At 43.1% G+C, this 16,156-nt stretch overlaps 1 protein-coding gene across 1 annotated transcript in view; it reads right to left on the reverse strand.

The window, feature by feature from the left end:
- Positions 1-599: 599 nt before the first annotated feature.
- LOC142728038 (EGF domain-specific O-linked N-acetylglucosamine transferase-like) overlaps positions 600-16,156 on the reverse strand; it is a 62,764-nt gene continuing 47,207 nt past the window's right edge. Inside the window, exons 9-17 of the mRNA XM_075849078.1 lie at positions 14,449-14,564; positions 9,440-9,532; positions 7,335-7,394; positions 7,139-7,225; positions 6,343-6,411; positions 6,096-6,151; positions 3,667-3,786; positions 1,974-2,076; positions 600-829 (exon numbers count right to left, since the gene is read on the reverse strand). Of these exons, the coding sequence (XP_075705193.1) occupies positions 683-829; positions 1,974-2,076; positions 3,667-3,786; positions 6,096-6,151; positions 6,343-6,411; positions 7,139-7,225; positions 7,335-7,394; positions 9,440-9,532; positions 14,449-14,564 (851 nt within the window). The 3' untranslated portion in view covers positions 600-682. The remainder of the gene's footprint in view (positions 830-1,973; positions 2,077-3,666; positions 3,787-6,095; positions 6,152-6,342; positions 6,412-7,138; positions 7,226-7,334; positions 7,395-9,439; positions 9,533-14,448; positions 14,565-16,156) is intronic.

Here is a 16,156-nt window from a genome sequence, read left to right on the forward strand (position 1 = left end):
TGGTAAATCTAGCACAAAATATTTAGAGGGGTTGTGTCGTCTCATTACTATGAGAGTGGGTCTGGCTCCCCGACACGTAGCAGATTTTGCTAAGAGAGGTTAACGTCGGCTGCTCACTTCCCCGGCAGCGGCCACTACAGGTGAAATTAAGTATTACATCTAGCCAATCAAATGAATGGCCTTCCTTGTGATACATGGATGACTGGGTCAGTCAGCTTGTCAGAAGCTCTCTGTTCTAGATCATATAAGGGGTCTCGAGCAGGGTACCATCCCTCTATGACGTCAATAGGGCCTAATAGGCAAAATGGGGATTGGTTGTCGAGAGGAGACAATCCCTTTAGTTACAACTTATAGGTAAGTGGATTTTTTTGACCTATCTGCTGTACTTTAGGAAAATGGTTATGAATTTTACTGATGCATGTTGGATTTCGGCCTGTGTAGAAAATAACGCATGTACAATACTGCCTGTTCTGGATGAATGAACGTGAGGGGAGCAAAAAAATAAAAGAAAATGATAAAAACTGGTAAATACAAGCTAAAATGGATTTAATGCATTTACTTCAAACTCACCAAATTGCAACAATTATAATTAAAAAAACTTTTTTATAATAAATAAATAATTTATTATGTTATAAAATAGAACCGAGGACATATTCTTCGAGGTAATTCCTTCTTTTTACGATTACAGTTCATCACGACCTCTTCGGAGCGGCCACTCAGGATGACGAGACACGTACTCTGCCGCAGTGCTGACCAGCCGGAAAAATTCCGCAACATCGAAGGCGTAATTGGTGAATTTTGGGTGTTCTCCCAAAGTCGGGTGATGTCCCTTAATTAGACGGCATAACAAGCTTTGTCATTCTCGGGCACGTTATTCTCTCCATTGAAGGACAAGTTAATTAGGTAATTCTGGTTACAGAAAACAACTTTCATTTAAAGCCCCCAGGACATATTGATCTTTTTTTTTTTCTACATGGGACACGGGGGAGAATTATTGACAGGTTGAACTAATGACCAATTAATTTACTTTTGATCCTGCCACAGCCTGAAATGTGTCACAACTCAATGGAAGAAGCCTAATAATGGGAGAGAACAATATAATCTAACAAAAAAAAAAAAGTGTGAATAGAAAGAGTCAAGAGCGACACCATGTGAACGTGCGGGGAGTAACACACAACAGCGAGGGCTTTATGTCCGAATATTCTCGTAAAATCACTACTCAAAAATTAAAAAGGGGTATTCGGTTTCTGCAAATAAATTTTAGGCTGAGTTCACACAGGGCGAATACGCTGCGTAAAGTGACACAGCGGAAAGATTTGTTTAAATCTCATCCACTTTGCCGCTACCGTATTACGCTGTGGATTTTCCGCAACGAATTCCGTTGCAGAAAACCCATAGTATTTACGCAACGTGTGAACTGACCCTTATTCTTTGTATAATCAAAAATTATATAATTTTCCAATATACTTTATGTATCAGTTTCTCCCGGTTTTAAGATCTCTGCATGCTGTCCTACAATAGAAACCGTCATTTACTTGCAGGAGATAAAAAAATATCTGTCCATGGTCATGAGCAGCAAAAATGTTGTCAATGAAACATAGAAGAAAGCAGACCCCATAGCAAAGATCGAAATGGGCCCTTAATATGGTGCTGGTTTTGCCACCCAGGACAAAAAGAACAGTTTGTTTCCCCTCCACATCCTTTCCATGACACTTGGGCCAATGCCCACTCTCCTGCTGCTAAAAATTCAGTTCCTCTGGAGAGGGGAGTCCTACACAGGTTCTCGACACCCAGTAGCGAAGAGATGGGACCAACCAACCCAGGGCCCCCTTTCTCTTAGGGCCCCATAGCAGCTGCTTAGGCTTTCTCTATGGTATATCAGCCCTTAACAAGACCTCAGCTGGCTAAATGAGTCATTTTTAATGTAAACCCTCTGATCGGGTAATACCCCTGGTATCGTGAGCAGGACTTACCTTGTCCTGAGGGAAAATTTTATCTGCTTTCTCCCATGTGATGTAGTGAATTCCTCGAAGTCGAGCCAAGTCCAAGTAACACCTCTCATCCTGACAATTATACCTAGGGAAAGAAGATCACACATGTACAGTATTCTACGCAACGGCGCCCCTTGCAGGGTAAACACATGCAATAATATGGTAGAAGACAAAACTATTATCTGCCCTGTTCACACTTGTACTTTGCATTATTCGCTACTAACATGCCTGAATCTAAAGGCAACATTTTACCCATTCACCCCTCTAGAGGGCGCACAGCGCAACGTATGCTGGAGGTGCATTAGTTATGCCACGCACCCACTGAATGAGTTTTGCAAAAACAAAAATGGCTATTATACTGCAAAGCCACGTGTTTACCATGCATGAATTTCGATACAAATACATAATGGCAAAGGTTGGTCCTGCAATCTTCCTAAAATTCTCAAAATTAGCGGTTCTATACGTTTTGTCTTGTATATTAAATGCTATGTGTATCAATACAACACGTAAAATTCTCATCATGCCTATTCTAAATATTTGATATAACCCTTCTGTTCTGAAGTGCCCTTAAAATAAGATTAATAGGGTAAGATTACTAATACACCAAGTCAGAGGTGCACATGTACTAAAGGATCTGGGACATTGTCATTGTGATTAATGGACGCTGGTATACGCAGATTCTGATAATCCACATACAGATATGGGCTGCGTGAATGCCGAGCTGACCTTGCACAAATGACTCGTGGGAAAAGAACTTAGCTTTTATTTTTAAAGTCTATAAATATTTATTGAAAATTCCATTCTGTGTCGTCATGGTAGGCCATTTCTAGAAATGTGAATATATGGACAGATCAGCACGCTTGCTTAAAAAAAAAAAACTAGCTCTAAAAGCTGTACTGCTGAAACATTTGCACCAACAGGACCATTAGTATAATGTCATCATCAGGGGCATACACAGAAACCATATAGTGCCCCATATCTAAATTCAGAATTCCCTCCCCCCTACTGAAAGCTCCAACTATTTTTTTTTTTAAGTTAATGTTCACTGTTCTTTTGAAAATAGGGGTTGGGGCTCTGCTTTTCACAAACTCCAAATTCCCTGCTTCCCCTACCGCCACTAGGGGGAGCTCACTGTATATGTATTGAACTCAATGGGAGTTGTATAAATCTATATGCAGTGAGCTCCCCCTAGTGGTGGCTGCAAGTAAACACTGAGACAGTGTTTTAAAGGAAGCCGCAGAAGTTGTTCAGTTCCGGGCCCTCTTTTACCATGGGCCCGTTAGCGTGGTCATAGGGCCTGCCTCTACAGTAGGTACGCCACTAGTTGTTGCGCAATAGACATTAAGGATTGTCTAGTATAGCAATGAAGGCCGACTTTCTGCAGTCAGACACACATAGTAATTCTTAAAGATAATGTTGTTATGGAAAACTCTCCCTTTACAAACTGGTGCAATCCAATCAGGACCCTTCAGGGACTCACAATCCAATCCAATCAGGACCCTTCAGGGACTCACACTCCCTGTATTTGCAGCACAGGGCCCCTCACCCGAATAGAAGACGATGACAATAACAATATATGAAGGAATTGCTAGTCATGCAATTTCCTAATGCAAAAGGAGAAGACATTCTAGGAGAGGCAACCATATTACACACGAGAACACAGACAATGACTTACAGCTCAAATATAACTGCCCAGATTGGTAAAAAGAGTAAATGAGTCAGTGCGGCCCCGTGAAGCCCAATAAATATGTCAGAGTTATGTGTGATCTTCAGCTGTTCAAGGAATCCAAGAGATCTAGAGAAACATACAATGAAGGGTTTGCAGTTATGGAGAGAACTATCAATACATTGCCTTTTAGAACTTCAAATTGCTACATAGACAGAGAGGGGTTATACAGGATTAGAAAATCATGGCTGCTTTTTCCCAGAAATAGCGCCACACCTGTCCATAGGTTGTGTCTGGTATTGCAGTAAACCTCCATTGAAGTGAGGCTTCGTTCACATCTGCCTCGGGGTTCCATTCGTGGTTCCGTCAAACCTTTCCGTCAGGAGAACCCACGATCGGAAACCAGACGGAAACCATAGCTTTCCGTTAGCCTTACCAGTGATTTCAATGGTAACGCTTCCGTTGCTAATGGTTTCCGTTTGTCTCCGTTCCTTAAGGTTTCCGTTTTTTTGGCAGCATCAATAGCGCAGTCGAATTGATATGTTGTCTGAAGGAGTTGTCTACACAACTTGTTAAAGTGTCATGGTGTCTGTAAGTACTGGATACGATAATGTTTGTTTTCTTTTATTGATATTTAATAAAGAATTTAAAATGAAAAAGAAAGTGAAAATAAAAAAATATTATGTCTTTGCAGGGGATTTGGAGCTTTGTATCAGAAAAAACACCATTAATATATATTAAAGGGTAAGTAAATGTTCAAACTTCTGACATGTCATAGTGACATGTCAGAAGTTTTGATTGGTGGAGGTCCAAGCACTGAGACCCCCACCAATCGCTAAAACGAAGCGGCAGAAGTTCTCGTGTGAGCGTTCAGCCCCTTCATTTCTGTTCGGCTCTTTCTGGAAATCGATGTAGCGGTGTACAGACTCAATAGAAAGTCTATGAGCCCGTACACCGCTACATCGGCTTTCCGGAAAAAGCCAAACAGAAATGAACCTGCTTAGCGCTTCTGCCGCTTCATTTTAGCGATTGGTGGGGGTCTCAGTGCTCAGACACCCAACCAATCAAAACTTCTGACGTGAAACTATGACATGTGAGAAGTTTGTTGAACGTTTAGTTACTCTTTAAGAAATAATCAGCATCATTTTGGACCTGTTTAGATTACAATAACAAAATGGTTGAAGGGCGGACATTCACTGTATAGTGCTCAATCTGTTATGACTGAAGGAACCAATGTCCTGATAACGGTAATTAATAAAACTTGTCCTTTACGGTCTTATTGTGTTTACCCAGAATCATAAATTATCACCTATCCACAGGTCAGGTGACGATTTTCTGATCGCTGGGGACACCACTGCTAGGAACCCCTTCAATCATGAGAACGGGGGTCCCAGACCCATAGATCCTCCTCACCGCACCCCCTTCAGTGAGGATGAGCTTGAATGGATCAGCGATCGAGCATGCGCCTGCCGCTTCATTCACGGTCTATGAAAATAATGGGAACAGCTGTACTCGGCTGATTCGGTCATTCCCATAGACTTTGAATAGAGCGGCAGCGCATGTTCGACCACCGCTACATTTAATGTCCTCCTGCGGTTCAGCAGTGAGGAAGAACGAGTGTTCGGTGGAGCCCCCAGCGATGAGAAAATTATCACCTATCCTGTAAGGTGTTTTCTTGCAAATAGCAGTCTCAGCAAAGTAGTACTTACTGATTGGTGGAGGTTTGACCACTGGGACCCTGACAATCCCTACAGCAGGCCCTTGAAGGTGTGTAGAGGCAAAATATAAAATTCAATGGGTATTTCAATAAGATACATTTATGGCATATCCATAGGACTACACCCCACTTCTTGGACCCCCAGCTGTTAGGAGAATGGGATCCCATGGTCTCAGTTTACGTGTAGGAGCGAACTGGCCACTGCAGGGAGAATGGGGCTGTGAATGTGCACGGATTTCCACATTGTAGTCGGTCGCAGGTCTGTAAGCGGCCAATTATATGTTGTCCTATGGATATGCTATAAATGTGTTCTGTAGAAATATCCCTTTAATGCAACAAAATATATAAAAATCCTGGTGAAAAACCTGCTGTACGGCAACAGATTTAGAAACCCCCAGTGATCTGCGGTTATCGGCATCCGGACAGATATTTCCCCTACAGAGGTCTCTGCCGGGAAAATGTAGTATTACATTAAAATGAGTGGCCGACCACGTAATACATAGACGGGCCGGCTCTGGCTCATAGAAGGGGTCCAAAGTGAAGTCTAGATGCCCTAATGTCCTCATGAAACTTCACCTTTCATCAACGGACCGACCATCTATTATTCACATATGGGGTTCCAGATCACGTGGCCTCATTTAGGATTCGTCCCGCAGTGTATTTCACCTTGGATAAGCATTATCAGCTCGTTCTCGGATATTATAAACATAATATTACGTACCTATATTTGTAATCCACCACAGTGACTTGAGGGACAGACTTCAAGGCATGGACCAGCTGAGGGAGAACATCAGTAAGAAATATGTTTAGCGTTATTATCCATTTGGCTAATTTGTATTTTTATTTTACGGATTTCCTGTGAGACTCGTTGCCACAATGTTATTTCCGATGATCACAGAGCAAAGACGAAGCGTCTGTGGTTAGAAATGACCCCAGGGCATCGCCACCCACAGAAAGGTAATGATTACCTCATCTAAGTTCAGTATTTTTCGAAACTCTGTGCTGCGTATAAGAATGGTGACTCGAATTTTCTCCTCCTAGAGCCAAAATGAAAGTAAATCAGTTAATAATGGATCTATTGACACGTTGTGGTCAAATGACATTTTTTGCAAGACAAAAAAAAAAAACACCACTCGTCTATGGGCTGTGCCTGGTATTGCACTTCAGCTCCATGAACTTGAATGAGCTGCAATACCAGACACAGCCTGTGGACAAGATGGCGCTGTTTTAATAGCAGCCATTATTTTCTAATCTTGTATATGTAATCTTTATGCTTTTCCCCACTTCAAGTGCCTTTCTCAATACCCACCAGTAGGGGTCAGGTATGCCGAAGACTGCACTGGAAGAAATCATTGGATCAGCTTGTAACCAGACTGGCTTTCATGTTGCATCAGTTTAGAAGTTACCGACTCTTATTCCATTTTTATTGCACCGAGGGCTATGCAAATAAGGGCATAAAAGTGGGTACAAGGCCTGATGGCCCATTCGCTTCAATAGAGGAATGCAGCAATAAGGACAGCACCTCTTTTATAGTCTCCGGCCTCCCATCTAACGTTATATGTTCCTGAACAGTCTGACAAAAGAAAAAGTACTGCATATATTGTTGGCAGGCTATGAATAATTGTATACATATATAATTTACGAGAATGGTGGCGCTCTACTTTATCCTACAGAAGGCTTTAAAAAAGAAAAAAAATATATATATATATATGACTGTAATGAACTGTGCCCGGGAACAAACCCTCATGTTGATTTATAGCGCACCTTTAAAGTTTCCTGGGAAATATTCAGCCGGAAAAGCACATGTTGTGAAAACGCTCTGAACAATCCCGTGCTGCGGCAATTTGAGATCTAGAGAAAGAAAAAGCGCTGAAATTGACTGCACTAATAAAGCACGCATCTCCTGTCTTCAAACAATACTTCTTCTGTCACCCGTCACATCTCCGGATAACGAGCTTACCAGCGGCGTGTTGTAAAATAACCCGTATCTCATTCTGGGCAGTAGCACAAACACAGCGTCCTTAAAGCAGAACATAAATACAAAAGGGGATATTACCAAATATGTCCAGAAAAACATGACTAATGACCCCCAAGTCTAAGGCTGGGTTCACACGTGGCGGAATTTCACTTAAATTCCGCTGCGGACTCTCCGCAGCGTTAATCCGCAGCGGAGCCGTTTCTGCATTGACTTCCACTTCTATTTAGAAGTGTTCGTTTAGACGATGCGTAACATTCCGCTGCGGAGCATAGGCTGCGGAGCGGAATTTGGTGTCCGCAGCATGCTCTGTCTGTTGCGGAGCAGTGGCGGACTCATGGCGGAATTTCTCCATTGACTTCAATGGAGATTCTAATTTTCCGCAATGAAGTCCGCAGCTGTCATGCACATGTTATGTGTGCTGCGGATGCGTCTTGCTTTTTTAACTTGACATTTCTTCATTCTGGCTGGACCTATGTATTTCTAGGTCTACAGCCAGACTGAGGAAGTCAATGGGGCTCCCGTAATGACGGGAGCGTTGCTAGGAGACGTCTGTAAATAGTCACTGTCCAGGGTGCTGAAAGAGTTAAGCGATCGGCAGTAACTGTTTCTGCACCCTGGACAGTGACTACCGATCCCAATATACAGCAACCTGTAAAAAAATATAAGTTCATACTTACCGAGAACTCCCTGCTTCTGTCTCCAGTCCGGCCTCCCAGGATGACGTTTCAGTCTAAGTGACAGCTGCAGCCAATCACAGGCCAAGCACAGGCTGCAGCGGTCACATGGACTGGCGCGTCATCCAGGGAGGTCGGGCTGGATGCCGAAAGAGGGACGCGTCACCAAGACAACGGCCGGTAAGTATGAAATTCGTTTACTTTCACTAGGGAAAGTGCTGTCCCTTCTCTCTATCCTGCACTGATATCCTGCACTGATAGAGAGAAGGGAAGCACTTTTCCCGCAGTCCGCAGCAGCTAGTCCGCATCAATTTACTGCACATTTTGTGCAGATCCGCAGCAGAATGTGCAACGCAGATTCTGTGCGGCATTGATGCGGACAGTTGCGGAGGAAATCCGCCACGTGTGGTCATGCCCTAACTTTGTTTTATACATCACCATTCCCAATTGGAGCAGTTGCAATTTTTTAGTGCAAAATACAGATAACACACATTACTGGCAGTCACGCATGCTCGTGATTATAGAGCACTTCCCCTTTAAATTAAAAACAGTCACTTGTCCACCTTTGTAACCATTAATATTAATTTCCCCCATTGCATGCAAAATAAAAAATGAATTAACATTGCAAATAGTCTTGATTTAAAATCTCCTAATGTTTTGGATCTACAGCTCCAATGAAGAATTGTGTTTCCATGGTTACAGACTACAAACAAACAATGTGCTGTCAGATCCTGCAAATAACTGTCCCCTACTTCTTGCTGTTCCTGCCAAGTATATGCAAGCAAGTAGGGGACAGATGGATTGCAATATGACTGCAGGATCCAACTACAGAGCGTTTACTTGTAGCCTGTAACCATGGAGACACATAGGACTGAATAGGAGCTGTAAACTCAAAATAGTAGGATATCCTTGGAATGGTAATTTAACATTTCTGTTTTGTCCGGACCCTCCATGGCCTGATCACTGTGGCATTTTTTAACGTTCTCTGCTGTCTTCCTGCTGAAAATCAGCAACTTTCTACAGTACTTTGTATTTCAATTCTTCTTCATTTTCATGGTCTTTCCTTGCTTTCAGTGAATGAAAACAGTAAACATCCAGAGGCTGAAAACCTGTTATGATCACATCTAGATGGCACAGCAGGATGGCTTATTACAAGAGAAAGCTCTGGTACAATGAAATAGCCCTGCACCTGTGTCAGTTACATACCATGAGGTTTCAGCTTTTGGATGTAAACGAGAATATTCCTATTCACTGACAGTAAGCAGGGATCTTAAAAAAAAATGGGGAAGAACTGAAGCAGCAAGTATATTATAAAGTTACCAAACTTTTCATTAAAACAACAATAAACTATAAAACAAAAAAAACTTTAAAAATGATAAAACAACAAAGAGAAATACATTTGGAACATCTTACCCGTTTAGAATCGTACGTTTTCAAGTGTGTAACTTCGTAATCTGTAAAAGCTTTCCACGTCTCGCTGAACAAATCGCCATAGCCATAGAAGCTCTGCAGAAAAAAACATATTTAGTGTTTAGTACAAAGGCATCTAATCCCAAATTCTCTACATTGCACCAAAACCTCTGCTGAATAATTACTGTGCAGACAGGGGTGCACCATCCATGCGGCAAGATGAGAAGTTCACCTCAGACAGGACCCTTCTCTGACTGCAGGGGACTTGGCAGACATCCCTGAATCTTCTCATCTTCAATTTGGAAAGTAGGGGACGCAATTTCACTCAGGAAGTAAGAGGCACCTCTGTACTATATAGAATAACCAGCGGAGTCAATGCTGATCTCTGTCAGAAACCTCTCAGAAGGCACATTGGCAAAGATCCTAATCCAAATCCCTAAACTTTTCAGGAAAATAGGATATGCTAAATTCTGAAGTCCAACCAATCTGAATTACAACCTGTATTATAGTCCAGAGCTGCATTCATAATTCTGCAGACTACCACTTGTCAGCTCAGTGTCTGCACAGAGATTGCTGTAGAGCCTATAGTGATTTACACTCTGGGAAGGGTCATCTTATACCAGGATCTGATGTAGAGAAGACTAACTGCTCAATTGTATTATAGGAGCTAAACTGTCAGGGTATGTGCACACACACTAATTACGTCCGTAATTGACGGACGTATTTCGGCTGCAAGTACCGGACCGAACACAGTGCAGGGAGCCGGGCTCCTAGCATCATACTTATGTACGATGCTAGGAGTACCTGCCTCGCTGTAGGACAACTGTCCCGTACTGTAATCATGTTTTCAGTATGGGACAGTTGTCCTATAGTGAGGCAGGGACTCCTAGCGTCGTACATAACTATGATGCTAGGAGCCCGGCTCCCTGCAATGTGTTTGGTCCGGTACTTGCGGCCGAAATACGTCCGTCAATTACCCTCAGGGGTGGGTCTGTCGACAAGCTTGTTGACTCATTCCATTGACAATTAGCAGAATCGTGAATGCAGCTCTGGACTATAATACAGTCCATACAACCCATTACATTTCAGTGTGTTGGACTTCTAAGGGTATGTTCACACGCAGTGGTTTCAGATGTAATTCGGGCGTTTTATTTTATGCGTTGCTGTCAAAACACGGAGCGTAAAATAACGGCTCGTCAAAAGGAGTGCAGGACACTTCTTGGGACGTTTTTGGAGCGTTTTTTCATTGACTCTATTGAAAACAGCTCCAAAAACGGCCGTGAAAAACGCAGCGAAAATCGCGAGTGGCTTAAAAAACGTCTGAAAATCAGGAGCTGTTTTCCCTTGAAAACAGCTCCGTATTTTCAGACGTTTTTGAGTTTGTGTGTGAACATACCCTAAGACACTATGCCAGCTATAAGAATATTCAGAGCATCTCAATTAAAGTGGTATTCCCAGAATTGACAATTATTACCTATCCATAGGATAGATGAGAATTGTCAGATCACTGGGGGCCCCAACGCCGGGATTCCCAACCGATTGAGAGAACGGTGGTCCGAAAACTTGAGGATTTTAAATAGAGTGGCGGTCAAGCTGGGGGGGGGGGGGGGACACATTTTTATAATACCAGATGAATGATTGTGATATGTCAAATAAAAAAGCAACACAGAACCGTCCCTTATCAGCCTTGAACTAGACCGTATTAGAGGGAGTAGATGGTCAGGGGCAGATGATAATGTGGTCATTGTGATCCCGGACACAGAGAATTGTTCAGTCTCCATGGAGCTTCACATCTCAATGGTTGAGGAGAATACAGTGGATTATAAATCAGGATTTTCCCCTTTGACACAGTCTGGCCCAGAACACGACAGGTTGCCGGGGACAATTTCCTTTTAGAAAGCAGAACCATCTGCCCAGGGAAGATAAGCCGATTACCTATCCCGCTAGACGGCCCATGAATCCACCCAAACCCTATGGGACCAAGTGCAACTGCTGATCGACAAGTGAACGCTGGAAGGGGTGCGCCGACCTCTGGCTTTGGTAAATCATTTTTCAATTCTATTGCGGAATGAAAAATAGCGCTCTTTGTGTAGAGATCGCTGGCTCTGGAAGGTCATCTCCACCCTGAACCATTTATTTTGGGAGCTGTGAAGGGAGGATAGTAATAAAGATAAGCAGGACTGGTCATCACTTTCTGATCACTTCTCAAGGGGCCAAGAAATTGAACAATAGATACAAGCAGCTCTTAAAATGGAAGACGCTGATTAAAGTGTAGGATTTATTTTTAATAATTCTATAATTCTGTGCTGATTTATTTGGTTATTTATTTTATAGGGTTTAGGACTACGTTTTTTTATTTTTCTTATAAAGAGCCTCAAATCGTTAAAGGGGTTGTCCAGGAACGGGGTGTTTTTTCATACTGATGACCTATCCACAGGATAGGTTATCATCATATGATCGGTGGGGGTCCGACACCGCACCTATCAGCTGTCCAGGCTGCCTCCGGGCGCCAGATGTTGTGCAGTGGCCGGTGTCAGAAGCAGATGGCTCCGTGGCTATAGTGGCCGTGCTGCAGTACTGCAACTCTGCTCTAATTCAATTGAATACAACCCCTTTCACTTACCTTCACACAGCCATAGAGTTAAAGTGTAACTAAATGTTCAATAAACTTCTGACATGTCACATGTTTTGATTGGTGGGGGTACATGCACTGAGACCCCCACCAAATCGGTAAAACGGAGCGGCAGAAGGGCTCGTGTGAGCGCTCAGCCGATTCATTTCTGTTCAGCTTTTTCCGGAAGTCTATGAGCCCGTACTCAGATACAACAGCTTTCCAGAAAGAGCCGAACAGAAACCAAGTGACACAGCGCTCACATGAGCGCTTCAGCTGCTTCGTTTTAGCGATTGGTGGGGTTCTCAGTGCTGAGTCCCCTACCAATCAAAACTTCTTACATGTCAGAAGTTTGTTGAACGTGTAGTTATCCTTTAAATAGTAAAATTATGTGTGCCTGCAGCCACCACTAGGGGGCCCTCCCTACATACACCTACTATTAAATTGCATAATAAATAGATCTTTAACAAACTCACCCTAGTGGTGGCTGCAGAAGACCGAAATGTATCATATATAACCCCATAGCTGTGTGAACAGAAATCTGAGATTTTTTGCTCTGCAACAGGAAAAATGGAGCTTCATACCCTATAAAGATTATGAAATCAGCATCAATTTTTGCACTTCTCTTAAACTAAGGAGTTCCCTACAAACAGACAGCAGGTTTTCTGATTCTTTTTCATGCCATGAACAGTGTCAATAATTTTCATATTTATGAATAGAATGCCAAAACAACAGTGAAGACTGACGCACTGACAGTGTATTAGAAAAATGTAAAAATGAAAAAGGAAAGGCTTCAAAAGGTTAAATTGAACTCAAGTCTATTATGTACACGAGCGTAATATACGCACGTGCGATGCGCGTGCTTTTCACGCGTGTCGTACGCACCTATATTAGGCTATGGGGCAGTGCATACAGTGCGTGAATTTTGCGCAGCGTGAGTCCGCTGCGTAAAACTCACGACATGTCCTTTCTTTGTGCGCTGTTCGCGCATCACGCACCCATTGAAGTCAATGGGTGCGTGAAAACCACGCATGCCGCACGGAAGCACTTCCATGCGAACTGCGTGATTCGCGCAAGAGCTGTCATTCTCTGAATGTAAACAGAAAAGCACCACGTGCTTTACTGTTTACAAACATCCAAACGGAGTGTCATAATGATGGCGGCTGCGAGAAAATCACGCAGCCACGCATCATACACTGATGACACACGGAGCTGTTATGTGCCTTTTGCGCATGCAAAACGCAGCGTTTTTTGCGCACGCAAAATGCACACGCTCGTGTAAATCAGGCCTTAGATACCACTTAGGGTCTATGGAAAACCGGGTATTATTTGATATTTTATTGGGGAATTAGGAATTTGGTGCAGGTGAATTAATTTGAGAATATCAGATCTGCCCAGCATGCACAAGGTTAATACAAAATACTGTATAAAAGTCTCCATTTAATAGAGCCTCCAGTAAAATTCTCCCTCCTACTACAGAAAATCTTGTCTCACACTGGCACAATGTACACTTGGCAATTCACCAGCCTGTGTTCCCAGCGCCGTAAAAATATAGAAGAATTTGCTTCCTGTTCTCACGCCCAAGAATAAGCAGATCTGTCCCCGAGGTTGTGTATGACTGGGTCAGTGCTGCAGGTGGTAACAGAAAACTCCAGCTTCAAAAGTCTCTATAAAGAGGCCACGTCTTGGCCGACAGTAATGGAAACCAAACCGTGCACCTGGGTCAGCGAGACACGATCGGGATAAGAATGTAATACATCTTATTAGTGGAAAGTAACATGTCCCCTCCCCCCCCCCCCCCCCCCCCTCACAGTGACCTTCCCTGCCTGCAGGCTCTCTGTATATGTTCAGAAAACGTAAAAGTCCTCAAAATATTTGCAGGAATACAGAAAATAGAAGAAATAGCGGAGGAAGAGGAGGGGGATGCAGCTGCACATTCTCGGTGTCTGTGAGACATCAGATTGTCTCGGAGTACCGAGCGTAGCCATAGCATCACAGAGGACAGCGTGATGAACACAGCGGGATAGGGATAGAAAATGGGGGTCATCATCCTTCTGAACTCCAGCTGTTGTAGAACTACAATTCCCAGCATGGCCTGACAGCATGTGGATAGAATAATAGATAATAAAGTCTTTGGCTGCCAGTGCATGTTGGGAGTTGTAGTTTCACAATAGCTGGAGTGCTGGAGTGCTGACCCCTGTACTAGGGCATGTGCAACCAGCAATGTTATGAAGTTAAAGGGGTAGTGTTATGGAATAAATATATGTATAATGTATCTGGGACCTCAATGAGTGCAATGCTGAAGAGAAAACATGTATTAGAATATATTCTGGGAAAGGTAATGGAATGGATTTGCAGACATTCTTTAGATAGTAGAAATTGGGGCCCTACAAGTACTTACCAGACACGAAGGAGTCTGTTTGATGTTTGTTGTTTGATGTTTGTTGTTTGATGCTTGTTGTTCGAGTTCTGTGCATACAGCCAAGATAAGATAAGGACCAGGTACCAGATTAACAACTAGAGATAAGAACAATGTACATTGTGACATAAATCACAAGGGAAGAAACCACAAGAATGTAAATGATTCATGTGTGTCTGCACGTAGTCATGTGATATTTTTACTATATAAACTCTGTGTCTCTGCAAATAAAGTCAGAAGTATTTTTACCATGAGAAACGTCTCAGTGTATCTGTTGCTTCTCCGAGCTCGTCCCCCCCACCTGATTTGAACCTGCATGGAGATCAAGGCGTAACGTGACCTCATTGCGATCACAGAAAATGGCGCCCGAACAGGGACTTGACCAGAAGGACGGCACCCCACCTAGGGGATCTCCCGGGACTTGAATGGCGACCACCCGGACGAAGGAACGTGCAGACCACTGCTGCAGCAAGGTAAGAAGACTTAAAGGAACAGTGTCATCACAAATGTTTTATTTATATGTTAAAGATGTTAGTGCCTTAATATAAACGTTTATTTTCATTTGTGTGTTTGTGTTTTACTGTTTCTTATTTTCACACTTTTTCTTCCCTATGGGGGCTGACATTTTTTGTTCCATTTCTGTGTGTGTCGATTAACGACACACACAGACATGGAATACGGCAGCCACAGTCCCATAGGGACTGCGAACGGCTCCCGTCCCATTGACTGCCGTGTACGGCGTCTGTGTGGGAACTGCGCATGCGCCGCTCCCACACAGTCCTATTCGAAATTGGCGCCGTCCGGCGCCATTTTCCTGTGGACCGGAAGTCGCGGCCGGACAGTAATATTACTACTTCCGGTCGCGGCTTCCGGACAAGTGCACATGGAACAGCGGCAGCAAAGGGAGCGGACGGGCCGCGGCGGCAGGAGCAGGTAAGCGATTTCAATGTATGTTAGTGTTTGTGTGTGTTTACTACTGCATGTAAACCTACTACACTGTGAGTTACCTCAAAAAATGGCGACACACAGTGTAGCAGGTTAAACCTTTCAAACCCCTCGTTTATCCCGGCACTAGCCAGGATAAAGGAGGGGGGGATGCTGAGCGCTCACTAGAGCGATAGCTTTTAACCCAATGTTGCAATGCTGCAATTTTGGGAACTAGCTCCAAACAGCTCCATCTAGTGACCAAAAATGGGTAGTATTATAAATTTTGAAAAATTTGAAAAAATTTATAATATTTCCTGACTCGCGAAAAAAATAAAAAAAATTTGAACAATGTTTAATCACCCACACACTAAATGTTTAAATTTTAAAAAAAAAACATGTTTTTGGGGCGACACCATGCCTTTAATTCTTACAAACTCTGCTCTGCACCTTCCTGTCTGGTAGGTCACCTTCCCGGTAGTACTCCTGAGGAATAGAGGGGCCACATGAGGGTATTTTTAGTGTAAAAATCTGGTCAAGTCTATATGTAATCCTACCCTCAGGATAAAGTGCCTGATCTCCATGACAGTATTTGTATGAATGTTGTAGAAACCCAGTTTTGTGTCACAAATGCATTTTAGAATAAGGAAATTGTTTTTGGAAAAAAACTTCCGATAATCCGGCAAATTACCAAAAACATGTGTACATGCTTCAGGTGACTACGGGGATTATGATAGGCTAAATTTTAGTCCGGAAATCGAAAATT

The sequence above is a fragment of the Rhinoderma darwinii genome, unplaced genomic scaffold, assembly GCF_050947455.1.
Source record: "Rhinoderma darwinii isolate aRhiDar2 unplaced genomic scaffold, aRhiDar2.hap1 Scaffold_66, whole genome shotgun sequence".
Taxonomy (NCBI): Eukaryota; Metazoa; Chordata; class Amphibia; order Anura; family Rhinodermatidae; genus Rhinoderma; species Rhinoderma darwinii.